The sequence below is a fragment of the Amblyomma americanum genome, chromosome 3 (genome assembly GCF_052857255.1).
Source record: "Amblyomma americanum isolate KBUSLIRL-KWMA chromosome 3, ASM5285725v1, whole genome shotgun sequence".
Taxonomy (NCBI): Eukaryota; Metazoa; Arthropoda; class Arachnida; order Ixodida; family Ixodidae; genus Amblyomma; species Amblyomma americanum.
The window spans coordinates 97,599,681-97,623,104 of NC_135499.1; the positions used below are offsets into that span (position 1 = coordinate 97,599,681).

The window sequence follows — 23,424 nt, forward strand, 5'->3', positions numbered from 1 at the left end:
CTTTGTTTAATGCTAATTAAGTTTTAGCCGTAAACATACCGCGTTTTAAGATATCTTTGGACCATGATGGGTTTGCTTTTTCTCCGGCAATTGGCCTGATTGACGTCAATTGTCTCTTGCGCAAGATAGAGTCTTCCACCACGAGCACTAAGCGACTAGCCGCTCACCTGGAATATTCGTTTAGGTTATGCCTGTGGAGTTTGCCTACAATTGTGGCACTTCACAGCTCAAGCCTCTTATCACTTTAGGTGCGCAACATTGTCTCGGTCCACAAGTTTTAGCTGAGTAGCCAAAAGCTAGTTAGGAGAGGCGCATTGAAACAAGCAAACAAGTATATAGAAAAATTTAGAAGAGCAGCTTACAGCACGCATGCATTATTCACGAGCAGCCAAAGCCGCTGCTGCTTAAGGAAGTACTTCATAAATGAAGCCGCACATCCTGTTTTCAGTAGTTCTATTGTATTCGCTGTACTATAGCGAAATAATCACTAAAAAATAAGGATGTGCAATAATGCAATCGTCATCGCCTGGTTGACGTAGCAAAAGAGCACGCTTGCGCAGCGGACCTGAACCGAGCCTTTTGTCACTCGCCAACAAAGGGGAAAGTCCACAACGCTCCCCATGACAGCAGTCGCCAAAGTAGCCTGCATCCTTGCGCTTCTGGATGTCTGCTGCAGCGAAATTCGAAGGAGTGAGTACTTTCCAACGCGACATGTGTGCGCCTAAAGAGCGATAATGCCATATGTTTTTGTGACAGTTCCTCTAGCGACCTTCTAAACTCGACTAACTCTACTCCTACATTGTATTGCAATTCAGTATTAAACAAATTTCCATTTTAAATGCGGAGGAAGGAAGCAGTGGGGGCCTAGATGATAAAGTTAATGGGGTCGTTCTGTGCATTCGGCGCAATCTGCATGCGCGGAAAGCTACCTCATACTGTTCATAAGTTCAACGTATGCCCATCGGCTCCTTTTTATATATATTTGTGTGGCACACCGATTGCAATATTAACTGACGTACAGTCTTGGTCAAAAAACTTCAGTTCACTGTGAATGGCCCTGTAGCGGATGCGCTCCGTTATGGCGGCGCTGCCAGCGCTTCCGCTGGCTTGTGAACAGAATCAAGAGGGGAGGAAGACAAGCCCTCACGTTGGGGCGTCCCTTGATAAGAGAGTTCTGGAGCACCGAGTGCGACATTCGTTCTGCCAGGTGCGTGCTTGTCTTACGGCCGGCGCGCTACGGAATGCGGTGGCAAGGGCGAAGTTGCCCGGTGTCCTTGCAACGCGCTGTGACGTAGAAGATTGCGTAATCTTCGAGATTTCTCACTATTATGTTTTGATCCAACACTGTAAGACGCCCGAGCCTTCGCATCATCTTCATAGGTATTTTGAGTATGGTACTTACTGGGTCGACAGATCACATTTCGTAATTTCAACGTACTGCTGATTGTAGGGAAGACACAAAAATAAAACGGAGCCTTGGTTTGTCTCACCGCACCCTTGTACAGTACCAAATTGCATTGTAAAGTGTTGCCATTTACTGATCGTTCATTTAAACACGACCAGAAGCTGCAATTTCGACATCAAAGGCTTCTTTCGGAAAGCGCCCATACCCATCGTTTTGATGCAATATAATTTAATATAAGTACACTACACTTCTTGACTAAGAAACCACTGTTTATTCGCGCTCGACGGCGTGGTATTTTTTTATAAATGTACAGTAAGGTTATGGTAACCTCAGGGAATTTGAGGACGTTCGCCCTGCCTGTGTAGCCTATAGAGTTGCAACTACTCCCTCCCCATTTTTGAAAATGCCCACTGTCTGGCCTCTTTTGATGATCTGCGCAGAGCTCAGTCCCGCCAGTACTTACTTCTAAGCACACGATTATTACACTTATTTATTACTAATTTATACCCTTTATTACCCTTAATAATTAATTTATTACCCTTAGGTCGGAACCGAGCAAAGTAGACCGCGAACGCGAGATGACCGCCTTGATGATTACGAGAGCACCAGGACCACAGGATGAAGACGCGACCCTCTTGGCGAGATAACCAAGATTAAATTTATTTCAGGCTATTCTTTTGAGAACAAGTGCAACAAAACAGAACAATTGTGAATGAGCGCTGAATAGAAAAATAAAAACGTAATCAAAAATTGTTCCCGAATATCTGTGTTGATGCGCGTTGCACGAAACTTAACGGCTGCTCAAAATTCACTCCAGCACCGGGCAGCATTACCCTGGCCACCTCATTCACTCGAACAATGCGCATTAGCACGGCAGCCATAAGACATGCGAGAAGATGCGAGAACGAACGCCGCACTAGGTTTTCACGGGCGCTGTTATCAAGGAGGGCCCGAGAATGAGGGGTACGCTTCTCTCACCCTCTTTATCACTGTCGCAAGCGAGTGGTGGCACGCACTGGTTTTGGCAGCGCCGCTATAGAGGAGCGCAGCCGCTCCTGGCCCATTCACAGCTGCCTGAGGCGTTCTAACGAAAACTGTACATCTAGGTCCAGTAGAGAAAGTAACATATTATTTGCACCGAAGCAATCACCACTCCACATGATTCAGGGAAAAGTACACTCCTTTAGTGCGAAAGCTCCCGCACGCTCACCAACACAGACAAGAATCTTATCGCCTTTGAATTTTGTGCGATTACCAGGTAACAGAGGCGCCACGTTATGTTAAGGCAGAAATTGAACTAATATCTGCGACTGGGAGTCCAACCCACGGCGGTGCAAACAGATCAGTTTCGCATGTCGCTTCCCGAGAGCGCTAGACTATGGCCGCAGCCGAACACGCCTTGTGTTACACTGCAACACACTCTCGCACTGTGTAGTGCACATTGTCGTCCTCGTCCACTAATACTGCTATGAAACCAATCTTCGAGTTTATAGCTATGTGGCGGTAGTGACAGAGACATGCGCTGCCTGCGTATGCGTTGGCAACATTGGGGCAAAGACGCGGCAGTAGAACAAGATATTCAGGGGGCACTTTTTTGACCTAATGTGCGGTGAGGAGAACGCCTTTAGCGCGGTGTTGCTACTTGTGTCACTGATGTGTGGTTAAGATGTTGATTAAGTACACAATTTTTTGTGAATCTTAAATGGTGGCTCGAATTCCATCGTGCACGATTTTTTCTCTTATTGAGTTGCTGAAGAGCGTGACATCGGACGTACAGGCTCGTGGCCTCGAGTATGAGCCATTAAAGGCTTTCGCCTTAATACGCGTGGGCTTTGAAAACATTGCAGCAGAAACGCGGCACGGGTGCGTAGGCCGCCGGCGCACTTTAGGTACATAAACATTGAGGGTCATAATGTTGCAGACGCGCATACGTAGGACGGAAAGCCCTTGCTTTCGCTCTATAATCGGTTTAACCAAGTTAAAACCCTGACACTTATGCTTGGTCCATGTAATTGTCCCCTGGACGTATAATGAGCCTGAGACGTTTTCAAACCAAGTGTTGAAGTGTGAACAAAACCAGTTCTTTTGTGCAAAGTGAATCTTCGCTTGCACGTTTAGGGTAGTTGTGCTTCTGGGTTTTGTTGTCGTTTATTTTTCTAGGTTTTCGATAAAATGTTACTTTCTTACGACCGAAATCTTACGTAAACCCTCCTTCTGTGCTACATCTTAGGACAACCACTGAAACTGCCTCCCCAAGGGTCCTGTGACTCGTTCAGCAACATGTTGCCGGATATCAACGCAGCGTGGTGCAGGGTAGCAAAGCGGCTATTCGTCTCGTTAACCTCCCTGCCTTTCCTCCTCCTCCTTCCCCCGCCACAGAAAACGTGACGTAGACAACTAATCGGCTGTATCCGTAGCTGTACCTATCTTCTCCCAAGTTTAGTGCTGGTGTTCTAGCAATATTCCGCCTCTTTGTACCTAAGAATTTCACACTTCTACTTTTCAGGCAGAGACGCTGCACAGGACGTAACGACTAGACAGAGTATGAGCCGATCGTCTGGAACCGTTCTTTGCGCAGCTGCAGTTGCTCGCCGTTCGGCGGACTTCTCCATTGTGATTTGTTTGTTGTTCTGTGGAGCACTGTAACAATAGAAACGCACACGTCATTTTAGAAAGTGCGAAGTTATTCTTTTTTTTTCGCGATTTTTCGGTGTGTTGACTATGCCTAACGTACAATAGAAGGGCGAATAAAGGGCCTTACTGTGCTCTTTTATCATTTTTTTTTATGTTTTGGGTCAGGTAGAGGTTCATGAGCAAAAACATTCTATGGGGGCGCCTTAATTATCTTTGAACTTTGTAGCTTTTTCAATCAGATTCATTGTAGCATAAGCCATTTCGTTTTATTTAATTATCACAGTCCAACCTCTACAAAGAGAAACGCAGGAGGCTGTCGACGGAGAAAGTACGTGGTTTGTAGTTCCTGCTAGAACCGCAAACGAACTCATCAGCAGAACCCGCCGCGGTGGCTCAGTGCTTAGGGCGCTCGACTACTGATCCGGAGTTCCCGGGTTCGAACCCGAACGCGGCGGCTGCGTTTTTATGGAGGAAAAACGCTAAGGCGCCCGTTTGCTGTGCGATGTCAGTGAACGTTAAAGATCCCCAGGTGGTCGAAATTATTCCGGAGCCCTCCACAACGGCACCTCCTTCTTCCTTTCTTCTTTCACTCCCTCCCTTATCCCTTCCCTTACGGCGCGGTTCAGGTGTTCAACGATATATGAGACAGATACTGCGCCATTTCCTTCCCCAAAAACCATTTATTATAACTCATCGGTAGTCGTTCTAAATGGGGGAACAGAAAGATTGAGACCCTTAATTTTTCTCCTTAAGGTTAACAATGGTTCTCCACTTTTGTGAGAATATCTCAAACACATAAAATGAAAGGCTTGAGACAACTGTGGTAACAGTGGTGCTTCCAAGCGCGTAATTATGTCAGAGGGAAGCAAGCCAGCAATGGGGGTTACTTTGTTGTACATTTTTAATGGAAATAACGTGATACAATGGGAGTTGAACGAGACAAACGGGGTGCATAGGACAAGTGCGCAATGTCAAGTGGGTTTATTAAAAAAGGTACATTAATTGAATCCATGCGCATGTACAATTCAAGCAACTGCCTGCCAGCTGCTGTGGCCCATCCGTATGCTCCTTTGCTTCTTTAATAGTTTTATCTCCTCATCGGTTAGCGTTACAGTGCTCACGCACTTGCCTACCCCGGCTCCTTTACTTTATGTCTCTCACACAAGCTAAGGCGGGAGCTATTTCAAAACAGGATGAGCAGCATAGGCCAATCTGGCATATATCCGAACACAAAGTTCGTAGCAATAATCTAGACAGAATCACCAATCCTGGAAACCTTGCCCCCCATTGCACAGGGCACAAATGCGCACCTTGCTTCGAAAGAACTGCTATATTAGCTAGAGCGAGAGACAAAAAGGAAAGGTTGATAAAAGAAGATTTTAGTTATAGGAGTCCGGTCTAGACTAGTGCGTAAGCTTATCATCTGTCATGGTTGAAGGTGCGAAAATAAAACTAATAAAGAAGCACAGGAGTCTACAGATCGGCCACAGTTTCTGGTAATGAGTTCTTTTAATTCGGCATCTGCATGAATCATTAATGTACCCCCTTTTTTTAATAAACCCAGTTGTCAGTGCGCGCTCCTCTACACCCCCACTTGTCTCGCTCAATTCCTACTGTAGGGCGGTATTTCACTCAAAAATCTCAATGGTGTATATTTATGAAGGACTGCTACCCCCACCATGCTTTAGCGCAGCATACGAGCATTCCATTCTAGAAATTTGCGAATATTGGATTCGACGATTAATTTCTTAATTTTTTTTTATGCTGGCTGTGATAAAAACCAAAACCCATTGGCTTTCCGTCTGATTATTGTTTCACTTGCTGACATCTCAAAGGAGCGTGTCGTTCCAAAGTGAATGGAAGCCACACCGCGCTTTACTGATGTGGCGGTGCGTAAACCCCTAACCGCGTTCGCAAGTCATCGACCATCGCGCGTAGCCAACTGATTTATTCATCGCAACCGCCCGTGATACTTGAGGAGAAAACGGTGTCCGAGGTCATAGAAGACTCTTAGCTTGCTTGCAACAAGTACACCGAACGCAATTATGGCCTTGTTGTACAGTTTATCAATTCCCAGCAGAGGCTGTTACAGGCCCACTTGCGTTCATTTCATCAAATACTGACGCATAAAAGCCATGCAATAAGTTCATCGTTTCCTTTCTCATGGCAGCGGCACGCAAAAATTTTAAAAATTAAAGAAAGAATTTTTTAGTACGTATACAGGACTGTATAGCAGGCGGCCCTTGAGACCGGAGAATGCTCCGTTCATAAAATGGGTGTTGGATTGGTGACAGGCCCGCATGTCATGTTTATATTGTCACAGGCCAGACGGAGAACAGTCGTAGACGTAGAGGGGGACCGCAGAACGGCCGAGGTTTTTAATCGCCCAGAACAGAGCCAGCTCGAGCGCGACTCACGCGAACGCGACGACTTCGTCCTCGTCACGGCTTAGCGCGCAGGTAGCTCGAGCCAGGTCCGTGGCATTAGTCCCCCGAAAAAGAAGAGCATCGTCCCGATGCGAGGGTATGTACAAAGCAGAAAACGAACAAAAAGAAACAAATTAAAACGCAGAACCCGAACACAGTTTAAAGTGGAGCGTCATCGCTCTCACGCGAGAAGTATGGCTTAAGTCGCATTACATGCACAATGTCAGTCCGTGGTTGCCGACGACCGGTAGCCACAGTTCCACGTGGAACAACCTCATAATCCACGTTTCCAACACGACGGAGCACCTCATAAGGTCCGAAATATCGGTGCAGCAGTTTTTCGGACGATCCCTTTTGGCGGACAGGGGTCCACACCCACACACGGTCACCGATGTTGTAGGTAACCTCCCTGTGGCGCCGGTTGTAACGTCTGGAGTCCGTGTCTTGTTGAGCTGTGATGTGCAAACGAGCAAGCTGGCGAGCTTGCTCGGCTTGTTCGACAAAGGAGCCCGCATCTGGTGTCAAGTCATCATCCACGCACGGGAGCATGGCGTCCAGCATCATCCGCACTTCTCTGCCGTAGACTAGACGGAATGGTGTAAAGCGGGCTGTTTCTTGAGTCGCAGTGTTGTACGCGAATGTGATGTAGGGGAGTATTTGGTCCCAGGTTCTGTGCTCCACATCCACGTACATGGAAATCATGTCGGCCAGTGTTTTATTCAGGCGTTCTGTCAGCCCATTTGTTTGGGGATGGTATGCTGTCGTTGTTCGATGGCTGGTGTGACTCAGCTCAAAGATGTCGTGGACAAGCTGAGCTGTAAATGCCTTCCCTCGGTCTGTGATGACGACGGACGGAGCGCCGTGTCGAAGAACTATTGCACGCATAAAGAAGTGCGCAACTTCGAACGCTGTGCCTTGAGGGAGAGCCTGCGTTTCGGCGTAACGCGTCAGGTAATCGGTTGCAACAGCTATCCATCTGTTTCCTCCCGACGACAAGGGAAATGGCCCGAGGAGGTCCATGCCGACTTGTTCAAAGGGTCTGTTAGGAGGCATGATAGGTTGCAACATGCCAGGCGGTTTCAGAGGCGGCGTCTTCCTACGCTGGCACTCACGGCAGGTCCGAATATATCGCTTCACACATGAGGCAAGGTTGGGCCAATAGTAGTTCTGCCGCACTCTGGCAAGTGTGCGCGTGAATCCAAGGTGCCCAGAGGTCGGCTCGTCGTGGCAGGCGAGGAGGATCTCGTGGCGGAGGGCGGCTGGTATAACCAGAAGGTAACTCTTACCACTGGAGGCGGAGTTTTTCTTATACAACACTCCGCCTCGAAGACATAGGGATGGCAGCCTACGAGCCAGATGGGAGGGTATCGAGGGATGGTGACCTTCTAGATGCTCCATGAGCAGCCTCAACTCGTCGTCCGCACGTTGTTGTGCGATGATGTCGGACGACGTGACTGCACCAAGGAATGCTTCGTCTTTTGCGTTACCTTCGTAAGGTTGCACGGGTGAACGCGACAAGCTGTCAGCGTCGGTGTGCTTGCGACCAGACTTGTAGATGATCGTGAAGTCAAATTCCTGTAAGCGTAATGCCCAACGTGCTAGGCGGCCACATGGGTCCTTCAAGTTTGTCAACCAGCACAATGAGTGGTGGCCAGTAATAACCTTGAACTGCCTGCCATACAGATAGGGGCGGAACTTTGTGATGGCCCATACTACGGCCAAACATTCCTTCTCAGTTGTAGAGTAGTTACACTCTGCACGGGAAAGTGCACGGCTAGCATAAGCGATTACTTTTTCGACACCGTTCGGACGCTGGATGAGAACCGCTCCAAGACCGACGTTGCTGGCGTCCGTGTGAATTTCAGTGGCGGCATCATCGTCAAAATGGGCTAGTACTGGTGGTGATTGTAGCCGACGTCGTAGATCGTCAAAAGCAGTTTGCTGCTCGGCACCCCACAAAAATGGCTCCTCATCTCGTGTGAAGCGCGTCAGAGGACTGGCCAGCTTAGCAAAGTTTTTTATGAAACGTCGGTAGTACGAACAAAGGCCTAGAAATCGTCGGACGGCTTTTTTATCAGTGGGAACCGGGAAGTCCGCGACGGCAGAAATTTTGTCAGGGTCTGGCCGGATGCCCTCGGAGCTGACGACATGCCCGAGAAACTTCAATTCAGTAAATCCAAAATGGCATTTTTGCGGCTTTAGAGTAAGATGAGCTGATCGGACGGCTTCTAACACCACTCTGAGCCGCTGCAAATGTTCCGAAAACGTTGTTGAAAAAATGATTACATCATCCAGGTATACTAGACATGTTTGCCATTTAAGGCCGGTGAGCACGGTATCCATCATTCGCTGGAACGTTGCTGGAGCACAGCAGAGTCCGAAGGGGAGCACACGAAATTCATAGAGGCCGTCCGGGGTGACAAAGGCGGTTTTCTCCCGGTCCCTCTCATCAACTTCTATTTGCCAATATCCGCTGCGCAGATCTACCGAAGAAAAGTATTTTGCGTGGCGCAGTCTGTCGAGGGAATCATCTATACGAGGTAGCGGATAGACATCTTTTTTTGTACGCTGTTAAGTTTTCTGTAATCCACACAGAAGCGCAGCGTGCCATCCTTCTTTTTTACGAGAACGACAGGAGACGACCAGGGACTATTCGATGGCTGGATTATGCCGTCATTGAGCATCTCCTTCACTTGCGTTTGGATGGCCTCCCGCTCTCGGGGAGATACGCGATAAGGCTGTTGATGTATTGGGCGCGCGCCATCGTGCGTGACTATCCGATGCTTAGTGATGGGCGTCAGACGTACCTTAGACGACGAGGTAAAGCAGTCCTTAAACTGTAGCAACAATTCTTGCAATTGCTGCCTTTCTGCGGGCGGGAGGCCCTCGTTTATGTGAACGGCGCGTACTGCCTCTTCGTCAACTTCACCAGGCGTGTCTTCTAGGCATGCGAAACACTCAGCCACCTCTTGGACGGGGTCGACGTGGGCGATGGCTGTGCCACCAAATAAATGGCGGTGTTCATTACTGAAATTGGTCACGAGGACTTCAGTGCGACCGTCAGATAGAAAGGCGAGCCCTCTTGCTACTCAAACACCCATGGTGAGCAAAAGAGAGACATTTGGCTCAACAACACGTTGTCCGCAATGTGGCGCGTCGCAAGTGACCCTAGCCAGAATACTCGCCCGTGGAGGCAACGTTACGGCATCGTCGGATATACGCAGTGCGGCTCTGCAATTCTCGGGGGCGGGTTTGGTTGCAGCGAGTTCAGTTGAAAATGTAACCAATCGATTTCGAAGGTCTATAGTCGCACCATTTTCTCGAAGAAAGTCGAGACCGAGAATGACGTCTCGTGAGCATTCAGGCAAAATGAGGAACGTTGCCACGAACGTGCATCCGCGCACCGTAATTCTTGCCGTACACATTCCGAGCGGCGTAACCACGTGGCCACCAGCCGTACGTATCTGTGACCCTGCCCACGGCATCATAACTTTCTTCAGCACCTTAGCCATCCTACCGCTCATTATCGAGTAGTCCGCACCCGTATCCACTAGTGCGCTAACCTCCTTAGAGTCAATCAGCACGGGTATGTCAAGGGAGACCTTGGTCTTACCAGACCCAGTCGTCGGCGCCGTCTTCGTCGTCGTCGTCGTCGTCATCGGTATCGTGGTCGTCGATTCGGGAAGGGTCAGTCGGCGCGTCGGTGGAAGCTTTTCGGCAATACGGCGTTCGGCGGCCTCGCCTCCAAAGGTCGCCTGTTCTTGTTTTCCCGGTGCGGGCTCGAGGACCCACGCTGTGCACAAGGTCCATAACCGGACTGATGAGGCGACGGATGGCGAGGTGAGGGCGATCGGGACGTTCGGCGCGGAGGAGGTGGTGAACCACGCCGGAAGATGTGACCGGCCTCGCCACAATGGTAACACAGGGGACGTCGGTCTGGCGCACGCCAAATATCGGTCTTCCTCGGCGGCTGTCCTCGAGCTTTCCAATAGGGAACCGGCTGCTCGGCGTGTACTGCGACTACCGAAGGGGCATACGGTGGCGCGCAGGGAACCGGCGCAGGACGGCGCAGCACGTCCGCATACGTCGCTGGCGGCCAAGCAGCTGGCTGTGGTGGCGGCTCTACTGGAGCGACGGGCGATCTGAGCGCCTGCTGAACTTCCTCCCGAATGGCGCTAGTCAGAGAGTCCACAGGAAAAAATCCCCTGAAGTTTCTGCAGCTCCTCACGGACCACGGAACGCACGATGTCCCGAAGGGAGCTTGTATTGGCCCCCGGAGCAGCATCCAGGGGGTGTAGAGCCGAGATAGGGTTTAGCTGCCGGTCGTAGAAATTGTACCGTTGCTGGAGCGCCCTCTCCATGAGCACAGCCTCGGAGAGGAACTCGGCGACTGTTCTGGGCGGGCTTCGCACAAGACCGCAGAACAATTGCTCTTTCACGCCTCTCATCAGATGTCTGAGCTTTTTCTCTTCCGTCATGGTCGGGTCCGCTCGGTTGCAGAGGCGCGTCACTTCCTCCACGTACATCGCTACGTTCTCGTTTGGTAGCTGAATGCGAGCGGTCAATTCACGCTCGGCCTGTTCACGGCGATCGCTGCTGGTGTAAGTCTCCAACAGCTGGCGACGAAAGTCCTGCCACGTCGTTAGACTCGTCTCGCGGTTTTCGTACCAGATCCGAGCGGCGTCTTCTAAGCTGAAGTAAACGTTCCGGATCTTAGCACTGTCGTCCCAGCCGTTGAAACGCGCAACGCGCTCGAACTGATCAAGCCAGTCTTGGGCGTCCTCCGAGTATCCGCCGTGAAAGGGCTTCGGGATCCGGGGATTTTGCAGGCTCACAAAAGAAGCAGGTATGAACGGGGCGCTGTCTGACCTTGCTGCCGTGGTCGTAGCCATGGGTGCGCTCTCTTGAGGCTGGAGTCCGAATTCTGGAGACAAGCCGCGGAGCCTGCGGCTGACACGATGGACGGGGGTTCGCACAAGAGGCACCGGGCTTGTGCTTCGGCTCTCCGAGGAAGGATGGAGGATCAGCCGAGAATACCCAAGCGACCTCCACCAGATGTCACAGGCCAGACGGAGAACAGTCGTAGACGTAGAGGGGGACCGCAGAACGGCCGAGGTTTTTAATCGCCCAGAACAGAGCCAGCTCGAGCGCGCCTCACGCGAACGCGACCACTTCGTCCTCGTCACGGCTTAGCGCGCAGGTAGCTCGAGCCAGGTCCGTGGCAATATGTATAAAGTAAGCTGTAATCTCCAAGACTGATTGGCATGTCTTAGCAACATACCTAGAAGTGTTGCGTTACTGAACTGCTTTACACTTGGGCGGCAGGCGCTAGAAATGAACCTAGCACTAGACCACCCCTGCTTTGTCTGTATGACTATAGTAATGTGCAAATAAATAAACAATAAATCATGAATGCGCAGCTACTTTATGCCAGGTTTGACAACCTCATCAGCACTTGCAGGCGTGGCCGATGTCACGCTTTTGAATTAGATGCTGATCCCAGCAGCTATAAGGGGCTGAAATTGTCGTATACATTGAAAACTACAGTCAGCAGTTGCTGGAATGTGTTCGATCCAGACTATAAAGCGTTGGGCTGGGCCACACAATTTAACTTCTCTATGAAGGGTGCTCATCAGACACTTTGACGTAAATCACTTTTAGTGCGTTAGAACTAAATGTTCCAAACCGCACTGAGCCGTTGTCTTTCAGGTCCCACTGCCTACTGGCTTCTGAGCGGCGTGCCCTAGGTGGCTCACAGGTCATGGAGGTGGCGGGTGGGCCACCTAGGTCATATGACGTTGTGAAGTCATCACAAACTGGCCACCGTGGCAGCTGACAGTTCAATAAATAATAAGTCGGAAGAGGTTGCTCCGGAAGAGCAACCTGGGTCGAGAACATGGGTCTCGCAAGCCCCACCTGTTGCAGCACCTGACGTCGCAGGGTAGTGGCACGTTGCTTACCCTCTGTACCACTGCGCCATAAGTAGTACGAGAACTCCAGCGGTCTGGCAATCTAAAATAGAGAATAACAAATTCTTCACTTATGGATGTTAACATCAACCGAAACCGAAGTGCTTGCGCACCGAATTCGGATTTGGTCTAACAACTATAACTCATCCGCCTTTTTTTCTATCGTGTTTGCATGATGGATCTCATGTCGCACGTTCGCACTCGCGAACAAAAAAAACACTCCCTATGCCTCATCAAGCGTTAACTGACAGGTGCCGTGCGACATTCAACTCACTGCTGTAGAGTGCAGGAAGCGAACTTCTGTTTTAGAGCGAAAGCACTGCTGCACGACGTCTAACCAGCTCACCGAGTTTGTGTGACGCCTGACTTTGAGGGCAACTTTGGACTATACCGCAATAACATCGATATAAGTATTGTCGCAACCGGGTGTTGAACCCACGGCGGCATGAACAGATCAACTTCGCTGGGCACTACACGAGAGCACTATGCTATCGCCGCGTTTTTTTTTCCTATTGTTATTTACTATACAAGCTTATGTATGTACAGAAGGGGCGATATAAATTATGTATAAATAATTCAGCTAGTAGCTGCACACCACAAGCATGGAAGAAGAAAACACGACTAAAAGCGCGGCTTCGATGGACACCGTATGAACACCGGAAACCAACCAGGTATAAAGTCTCTTTCATCATAAATGTTCCCAAGCTGGAGTATCATTTGGCTAAATTGGCCTCTCGATGAGACAAAAATTTCATCGTTGCGGTCAAACATGCGCGTTTTCCAAAGGCTATAAAGTGCAATCAGGAAAAACATGCCATAGGGTTCGCGATCAGTTAGAGTGGCCGCAAGGTATACGTACACTGTAGGAATTTAAATGAAGCCCTTTTGTAGTGTCCTTTGGAGTGCATCCCAACACAAAATCTCATCCCCGCAGTTGATAAAACAGTGTTAACCGGCTTCAGGTACATTGCACAGCATACAGTTATAAAAGGGACAAAAATGTTTGCGGCGTTTGTCCCTGTCTTTAGTACCAGTTTTCTTCCCGTGAGGTGGTCGTTTTTTTTCGCCCTGCAGTTATGTCCAAGACAAAAATGTTCTACCTATGGAGCCACGTTTTAACAGGCCGTGCTTCGGTGTGTAATTTATCGAAAAATATTTTGTTGCAAGGACGAAGCGGCATCTTGCGCATGCGTTTTAACACATCATGACCCATGAGGCCAAAGTACAGAGAACTATACAATGGCGGCAGAAAGAGCTTCGCTCTCAAATCTCTGTATTGTCTATTGCGCGAAACATAATATAAGTAGTCGCTAGAAATCGAAATGTCGAAAACCTCACAGATGCATAAACTTCCTGCATAAAGCCTAGTAAAGAAACCAACGAGTTTCGGAACAGGGTAACTAAATTATAATGCAAAAATGTTCTAAAATTTTTGCTAAAGATTTATGAAATAGCCTACAAATCTTAACGTCGGTTCTCATTGGCCCTCACCAGACGTGCGGTTTGAGAGGCTATTCAATTCAAAGTAATGTACACATTGCGCGTATAAATCTAGAGACTTGATCCTGCTCTCATGATCAGCTTGCTTTGCTCCAGATCGATCTTGCGAAGGCCTTTGGCTAGTTCGCAATTCATTCCTGTTTTCTCTTCTAGAGCCATCAAATGAGGAGTATACTGAAATGTAAGGGGTGCAACTTTGCTGCAGCAATTGTTCGACTCGCTTAATTGTTAATTGTCATTGGTCGAACCCCGTGCCCATCCGCTCTGCTGTGAAACAATGCTTCACGATGCCCCCTCTGCACTTTGAATTCTAACTGGAGCCGCTTTATTTGAGTGTTTTATGTAACAGTAATATCCATGGCTTCTCTGTTTTAGTAATGAAAGTCAGGGTGCATGCATATGCCGGCGATCTTGCTTTTTTCTGCATTGACAAGCGCAGTAGTGACACACCTGTATCTAGAATAGATCAATTCGGCTTCGTTTCTGGCGCTCAGATGAATCAGTCTAAACGTTCGGGCCTGTGGTTTGGTTCTTGGCGTTCCCAGCCGCTTCGTTATGACGGAGTAGAGTGGTCGCATGTGCCCTCGAAATATCTTGGCATTCCACTGCATTCATTTAAGTCAAGTGCACATTACTGCAAGGAGCGAGTTCCAGCCGTCGGGCGCTACGCTCAGAGCTTTGTCACACATCGCTTTTCAGTTTTACGACGAAAACCTTTAATGGCTTATTTTCCCGTCCGTCCGGCGTCCGCTACATCCAGCAACTCGATGAGAAAAAAATTACGGAAGACACTTTGTCGAGAAAATGCGACACGGCAGAAGCCTGACACCATTGCCAATGGCAATTTGTTGCGTCTCAAACACCACGGAAGCACACAACTCGTACACTTGGTACCCGGAGATGCAGCGAGTCGCTTCAAACGCATTGCCTCTCTTGCGTTGCCCCGTCGCGTCCCTCGACTCTGTGGTGTCGGACGCGCCTCGCCGCCCTGATGCATGCGACGTATACGATCGGCCTCTCTTGAGCGCCGCTTGCGTTTAGCTGCTGCCGCATGTCGCGTGTTGGGAGACACTTGTTTGGCGAGACGAGGTATCCATTCCACACGATACCCCAAAGTAAACTGCCGCCACCGCCGCCGCCACACCACACCCAAGCAGGTGGTCGCCACGTACGCCTTGCGATAGTGGTGTCAGGCCACACAGCGCCCAATTGGGATGGGAGGTCGTGACGTCACGACACAGAGGAGACCAATCAGGAGGCCGCAAAGCTGTGGCAGTTTCTGCTAACGGCGGATGACCTTGAAAATGAGCCAGTAAAAGCTTCCGCCTTAAAAAATATCTGTGCACGATGGGATTGGAACCACCATCCTTCCGTTCCGCAGCCGAGCATGCTAACAACTACGCCACTTTCTGCCAACGCATATGTAGTTATCCTTGTCTATGACGCTGGAGATTGTTTGCGGAAAGGTGTCGAATCAGATGGATGCCTCCCAAACGCCCTCCAATGTCTCCAGAATTTAAGATTCACAAACAATTGTGTACTTAATTAACATCTGAACCACACATCAGCGACACAAGCGGCAACACCGCGCTAAAGGTTTTCGCCTCACCGCACTTTAAGTCAACAAAGTGCCCCTCTGAATTTTTTTGGTCGTGTTCAGGCCTGCGACACCTTTCCGGCAACAAAATTTGTTATGTACCCCAGGCCTTCCAGTACGCTAGACATTACATCCAGCGTTTTCATCGAACATTTGCTACTTTTATTTGACATCTACTTTCGAGCCAATGCGACGTGATATCTTTTCAGGCCTGTTTACGCAGGAGGATTGGGCTTAGTTCAACCCCATGTGAGACGATTCGTTGCCCGTTTCTTCTTTTTTAGCGATTTTTTCCATTCCATTATGCTATAGCCGCAAACGATCACGGCTTGTGCTGCTGTTGTTATCATCTTCCTCGTGTTCAACTGCAACATCTCGCGCTATGCATTGCACGTCGTCTTCTTCATCAACTTCCATCTGTGGCGCGAACCGATCAGATATGCTTAACCTGGAATTGAGCTTAACCTGAGTCTAATATTGCCACCGGACTTGTCGAAGACCCATCAAATCAAAACTATGAGCCCACCAGGCTAAACACATGCTTTCTCACGTCTACTCGATTTAACTATGTTAAACTACGTTAAACCGGTTATATTCTTAAAATTTACCAAAACTGCCTCAATTAAAGCATGCTTCGAGCACGTTCCAAATACGTGAAAAAGTACGTATTCGGATTTAGCATCTTGTCACTGTATTAAAAGTGTACTTTCGTAAGTATAAAATTAATTCGTCCGAAATATACTTCGATTCTAACGGCCGGTCCTTTTAAACATACAGTCGAACCTCGCTGCAACGAAACTGACGGGGCGCGCAAAACATTTCGTTGAGGCGAAAGCAGCCCAAAAACACTATCAAGTGGGACAACATAGTCCCAAAAAATCATTTCTTTCCAATGAAGTCGGTCAGGTTCTTCTGTTTCTTTTATTTTTGCCGCGAGTGCCGTGGCGCGACTTTCGCGCTCGGTGAGCAGTTGCATCGCGACGTCGTCATCGTGAGCACCAACAAATCTCCGCAGCACATCAAATTCTTCCATCACTTATAACGCAGATGGTGGTGCTAAAGCCTCTGCGTCACTGTCATCATCTGATGATGTTTCGTTGGGAAAACGCCCTCAATTATGGCTTCATCATTCAGCTCCTCGGAAGAAAGGAACTTCCGCTTCCTAAACAAAGTCGCCAAGCTCGAGTCGATTGCAGCCCACAAGCACGAGTGAAAAAAAAATAGGCAAACGCGTTGCTGCTGTTGCCAGGCTGCTGCATCCTTTAGCGATGGATTGGTTGCGGCTCTGACTTGAAAGAAAACGGGAGGAGGAGGAGGAAAAACTTTATTTATATTTGATATTAAAATGTGTTATTAGCGGTCACGGGCTGTCTTCTTCGTCTTCCGATGAGCTATTGCAGCCCGTCTTAACAGGGTTGGGGCCCCTGGTCCAGGGCTCCACTGAGGTATGCCGCCAGGTAGGCTCTCCGCTCCAATCCGCGCTGGACGGCCGGGTCCTCGCAGGAGAGCATCCCCACCCACTGTTCCGCACTCGGGTTTTTGTTTATTGCAGCTAGATCCTTGTTTTTCTGACACACCCACGTTATGTGCATTAACGTGGGTTTTTCTCCACACCACGGACATTTGCTGCTGTATTGCGTGGGGTAGATTTTACTTAAGGTATTTAGATTGGGGAAAGTCACCGTTTGCAGCAGCCTCCAGCCTACAGCATCTTGTTGGTTTAGGCTGTTATGAGGTGGCGGATATTTGAGTCGCGTTTCCCTCTGATAGTTTAGAATGTCTGAGTAGCTCAGGGGTATCGGGTCTGCTGCTGGGTTGTCGAGGTCAGTTTGAGTGGAGGTTCGGTTTGTGTGCTCTCGAGCAATCCTATCTGCCTCTACGTTCCCGGCGATCCCGGTGTGTCCTGGTACCCACATGATTACGTGTTGCAGTTGTTGTTCCTCGGTTTGCGGCATTTTGGCCGATTTAAGGATATGTAGAGCTTTCCGTCCTATTTTGCCATTCATGTAATTTCGGCATGCTGCTTGCGAGTCTGTTAATATTGTTAGAGACCTTCGGATACGGTAGCCCTCCGCCGCCGCCAGGGCAATGGCCGCCTCTTCGGCTTCCTCGGCCGCACAGTCCTTGAATGATGCGCTGGCTATTTCCCTGTGTGCAGAGTTTATTGCCGTTGCTACCATTCTGTTTCTGGTTTCTCAAGAATCTCTCGGGTACGCAGCCGCGTCTGTGTACAGTGTGTTTTCTTTTTCGGCTAAAACTTTTAAACCCAGCTTCGCATAGCAAAAATTTCGTTGAAGCAGGAACGCACCCCAAAAAATGGTTCGTTGTGACGAGAAACTTGTTTCATTACTTTCTATGGCATGCTGACAGGGAATTGGAAGTATTTAGTTGAAGCGAAAATTTCTTTCAGGCGACGTTCGTTGTAGCGTGGTTCGACTGTATTTACACCACACTTCTATCTGCCGTAGTACAATTTAGTGCTCGAAATCTCGTTTCGAGGAATAGTAATTGCGTGTAGGGATTGTATTTTAAATTGTACTTTCGTAAATACAAAACTAATTCGCCCAAAGTATGCTGTAATTTTAACAAATGAGCAGTCCCCGTAGATATATGTGCAGCAGTCTTCAAGCGGCTGTAGAGCAATCTAGTGCTGGAAATTGCGTTTCGAGATATCAGATTTACATGTACGCATTGTATTTATAGTGCGCTTTGAAGAAAAACTAAATTAATTCGTTCAAATTATAGCTGAGTTCTAACAGATGGGCAGTCCGCTTAAACATAATTTCGGCACACTTCAAGCTGCCATGGAATGTTTGGGGGATCAGTGAAAACTCTCCCTTTTCTACCGTCCTTTCTTTTATGGTAACTACTAGCAGGAATGAAACCACCGCTTATTTACAATGCGTTTGGACAACGTGACACAGTCATATCGGCAAGGGCTCCTTGCGCACCTCCGGGCCCGAACATGCCAGAGAAAAGAACCCAGACTGGCAAAGCCGACCTGCTACCATCGACGCCCATGTATTTGTTGAATGACGATTGAACCGCTGACCGATGCCTGACGCAAGGTATGACGATCAATTCGGTTCTAGACCGCCCCCAGATTCGAACGCGACCAGTCCGCCACTTGTGCGAGTAAAAGGCCTCACCGGGCAAGATAATGTGGTGCCGTGTCTCGGGAGGGGACGGGAGGGGGGGGGGTATTTAAGAAAAGCCAAGTGTCACGCTAGCTGGAGCATTTCCTGTTTGCTGACATCACTTTCTGTCGGCACTTGCTGTGTGCGACATGTTTCCCGTTCCAGTCCCGTCACGTTCCCTTGCAATGTCACTGACCTTTTAATGAATGACAATTCTACATTTTCTCATGAATGGGCTCCTTGTGACTATAGCCGGTTCAGTCATAAGTTACGCTGCTGGCGACATTATTTACACTCATCCGGTAAAGCTCCCTAGAACAACATATTTAAGCCGAAGTGAATATGTTCATATTGCAATTAATGTATTTTAGTGCATTTTGAACGCAGTATAATTTTTTTAATTTGTATTTTAAGACATTTTAATATATAATAAATATTGCCGCGAATCTGTGCAGTGTTTGTTCCTTCTTAAAATTCGCCGCCACGCCACTTTATCGCTTTGTTTGCGACGCAAGACACGGCAAGATTTATCTTGATTGATCGCAGCCAGGCAGAGCTGATTATACGTTGTTCCGGAATGTTCTAGTAACTTTGCACGCTTTATCTCGAAAGTTCACTATCAGCTTTAAATTGAGCACGGCAGACATCGGCGGGCACTCTGTTCAACGACCGCAGAGCACGCTTGTCGCTTCGTCGCCACCGAGTGATACAGTCCATTGTGGGCGCAAGTCAGCCCAATAAGCAGTTTTCATTTAGAAGACCCTTTTGTCCGTCTTCATCGCTCCTTCGACTGCCGTCACCACTACGTGACATATGGTGGATGGGCTGTGTGTCCTTCCATGTTCCGGACGCCCCCTTCAAGTCGGGACGCCAGCCCCCTGCGCTTAGCACAGCAGGACGAGCTAACCGACGTCTCCAGGAAGAGCAGCCTGAGTTGGGGACTCTGCCGGACCGCACCAGACATCGAAAAGACGCCGCTACGAGCACCACTACCTCCCCAAAAATGTCAACCCTGATCATACTGCAGCAGCCGCGGGCGCCGCCAACTTTCAGTGGATCCCTAGGCAAAGACCCCGAAGAATGGTTAGACCAATATGAACGTGTGGCATCACTCAACAACTGGGGTGATGCGGCGAAACTCCGGCACGTCTTTTTCGCGCTGGAGGGCTCAACACGCACGTGGTATGAAAACCACGAGTCTTCCCTACCGACGTGGGAGCTATTCAAGAACGAACTCTTGAAGGTATTCAGCAGTGTCATGAGGAAAGAAAGAGCCGAACGAATCCTCAAGTCCAGGATCCAGCTTCCGAATGGCCCGTCCACGGTTACGTCGAAGAGATGAAGCGCCTCTTTCGCCGCGCCAACCCCCAGATGACCGAGAAAAGAAAGTTCAGTTTTTAATGCGTGGCGTAAAGGAACAACTCTTTGGCAGCCTCGTCCGCCAGCCGCCAAAAACAGTAGACGAATTTATGCAAGAAGCCTGCACGATCGAAAAGATCCTCGACGTCTGGGCGTGGCAGTACAGCCGCCCTTACTCTGTCTGTGCAATCCATCCGTAAAAGACCACCAGCAGCAGCGACAACTTGCGGAAAGTGATCCGCGAAATTGTCCGCGAGGAGCTACGTCGATTACTGCCATCCTCCCCACAGACCCAAGCAGCGACTCCCATGGACGTGGTAGAGGAAGAAGTGCAACAGGCACTTGGCACCCCGACGGCTACAGAACCCTAAGTCATGACCTACGCCGATGCAGTACGCACTCCTCAGACCCAACGACAACCACTACGTCCTCTCCAACACGAACAACTTGTTCCCGAACGCCGCCTCCCTGCTTCCGCCCGCCCAGCGTATGAGCGACGCTCAAGCCCCAGGAAATGCGACGCCTGGAGGACTTCCGACAACCAGCCGTTGTGCTTCCATTGCGGTGGGGCCGGCCATATTCTTCGTCACTGCCCGTACTGACGTATCGGTCTTCGAGGATTTGTCATTAACGCCCCACGACCAAGCTTCGGTCAACGTCCGCAGGAAATCGACGAGTACCTGCGTCGAGAAGAGTACACGCCGAACCGCTTTTCGCGTTCACCATCGCCGTCAACCTCGCGCTTTGCGTCGCCACGCCGCAGCTACACAGCCCCGGTACGAGGAAGGTCTCCCAGCCCCCGTAGTGGAAACTAAAAACAGCAGCCTCTGGAGGTGAGATTGCTCACGAGCGAAACGCCGAAGATCCTCCTCCAACCACGCCCCATGAAGACGCTGCACCCGCTACGCCTCATGAAGAACCTACACTCGCTGCAGCGACGCCGCACAAAATGACAACCCCGACCACGACGCGACCTGCATTCAAAACGACGCCGCCACACAGGATACCTTCGACGACACGCCCCACGCCCGATTCGCATACGGGACGAAGCCGTGACCAGACGCCTGGGCCCAATTGCAATGCAAGAGCTTGGACATCCGACTTAGAAGTGACTTATCGACGGCCGGAAAGTCACATGTTCTAGTCGACTCAGGAGCCGATTACTTGGTGATGAAAGGAACATTCACTCCGCTGCTGAGGAATGTCCGGACCGCTTGGGACGGCACACAAGTTCGCACCGCAGGGGGCCACCTCATTACGCCATCAGGACGACGCACAGCGCGAGCAACTGTCAAAGGACATACCTATCCTGCGTCCTTTGTTATGCTACCGCAATGCTCCCGCGAAGTGATCTTGGGCATGGATTTTCTTATTGAGCATCAGGCGATCATCGACCTGCGATCCAAGGTTATCACGCTTTCGACAGACGAGGCCATCCCTTCGATGAAAACTCTGGAAAATAACGTTGTCATGTGTGTCCTGGAGGAAGAACAGAGTGCCCCACCCCGTACAAGCGTTATTGTGACCGTAGGCACCACGAAAGCCATTAACGCTGAAGAAATCATCGGTGGGAACAAGCAGTTGCTTCTAGACTGAGGAATCAGCATCGCAAGAGGGATCCCACAATTTCTGCAATGACCGGGCAGAAGTACGGCTGACTAACTTCACCGATGAATACCGGCACATTAACAGAGGAACGACGATTGCTTTCTTCGACGAAATATCCGACGTACGAGACTCCTTCGCCCGCTCCGACCCCTCCGCAGAATATTCGCCTGACCAAGAGAACTCGCCTACTTCCGACATCAACCCAGCCCCGCCCGTGAACAAACACGACCAGATCCGTAAGCTGCTTCGAAGCTACAGCGAGTGTTTTTCGTCATCGCCGAAGGTCCGAGAAGCACCGATTGTCAAGCATCGAATTATAACCGACCAGCACGCCCGACCTCTCCTTCAAAGCACCTACCGTTTGTCGCCGCGAGAACGACAAGCCATCCGGGATCAAGTAGAAGAAATTCTTCGCGACGACGTCATCCAGCCATCAAACCGCCCATGGGCGGCACCGGATGTCCGAGTGAGAAAGAAAGATGGCACACTTCGATTCTGCGTTGATTACCATTAGCCTGAGCAACATAACAAAGAAGGACGTCTGCCCCCTCCCACGCATCGACGACACACTGGACCGGCTCTGCAACTCCAAGTATTTCTCATCGACGGACCTCAAGAGCGGCTACTGGCAAATTGAAGTCGATGAAAAAGATCGCGAGAAAGCGGCATTCATCACTCCGGATGGGCTCTTCGGGTTCAATGTGATGCCATTTGGTCTCTGTTCTGCACCAGCGACGTTTCAGCAAGTAATGGATACAGTACTCGCAGGCCTGAAGTGGCAAATTTGTCTGGTATATTTAGATAACGTCGTTGTCTTCGCCTCTGACTTGGAAGAGCACCTCAAAAAACTTTGAACAGTACTAGACGAAATAAAGTCGTCTGGCCTAACCTTGAAAGCAGAGAAGTTCCACTTTGCCTATGAGGAGCTGCTGTTTCTAGGCCACATCGTTAGCAAGGAAAGAGTACACCCAGACCCGTAGAAAACAGCTGCTATTGAACAGTTTCCACCGCCGGCCGATGATAAAGCAGTACGCAGATTCCTCGGATTGTGCGCATATTACCGACGACTTGTGAAAACGTTTTCGTGCATCCCCGAGCCCCTGACAAAACTGACGAAGGCAGACGTGCCATTTAAATGGGAAGCCCCGCAAGCAGGCGCCTTCAAAAAACTTCAGCGTCGTTTACAGTCCCCAACGATCCTAGCGCATTTTGATGAAACCGCCGGTACTGAAGTTCTTACCGACGCAAGCAGCGTGGGCCTAGGCGCCGTCCTCGTTCAAAGAGGCGACGGGCTGGAGAAAGTCATCGCATACGCTAGCCGTTTCCTTTCGAAGGCCGAGGCTAACTATTCGACGACTGAGGAGTGCCTTGCCATCATCTGGGCTACGTCGAAATTTTGCTTCTACCTATGCGGACGTCCGTTCAATCTAACCAGTGATCACCACACTTTGTGTTGGCTTGCCGATTTGAAGGACCCCTCTGGTCGCCTCGCTCGATGGAGTCTGCGCCTCCAGGAGTTTGACGTCACTGTCGTTTACAAGTCCGGACGCAAACTGACGCCGATTGCCTCTCACGAGCCCCTGTATATATGCCGCCGCCGGACGACGGTGAGGACACCTTCCTGGGACCCATCATCTCCAGCTCTTTTGCACAGTATCAACGCTTGAACCCCGATCTAGAACGCCCCATCGAGTACTTGGAAGGCAAAGTTTCTTCAACCCTCGCCTCATTCAAGTCAGCACTTTCTCCCTTCTGTGTACAAAAAGATGTCCTCATGAAGAACTACGCA

General features: G+C 49.7%; 1 protein-coding gene across 2 annotated transcripts in view; it reads left to right on the plus strand.

Annotated features, from left to right (window-relative positions):
- Nucleotides 1-518: 518 nt before the first annotated feature.
- The window catches only part of LOC144123161 (uncharacterized), a 72,155-nt gene continuing 49,249 nt past the window's right edge, over nt 519-23,424 (plus strand). The window contains exon 1 of one of the 2 annotated variants that reach the window (XM_077656045.1): nt 519-690. In XM_077656045.1, the coding sequence (XP_077512171.1) occupies nt 621-690 (70 nt within the window). In that variant the 5' untranslated portion in view covers nt 519-620. The remainder of the gene's footprint in view (nt 691-23,424) is intronic. The other variant, XM_077656043.1, reaches the window with a different exon arrangement.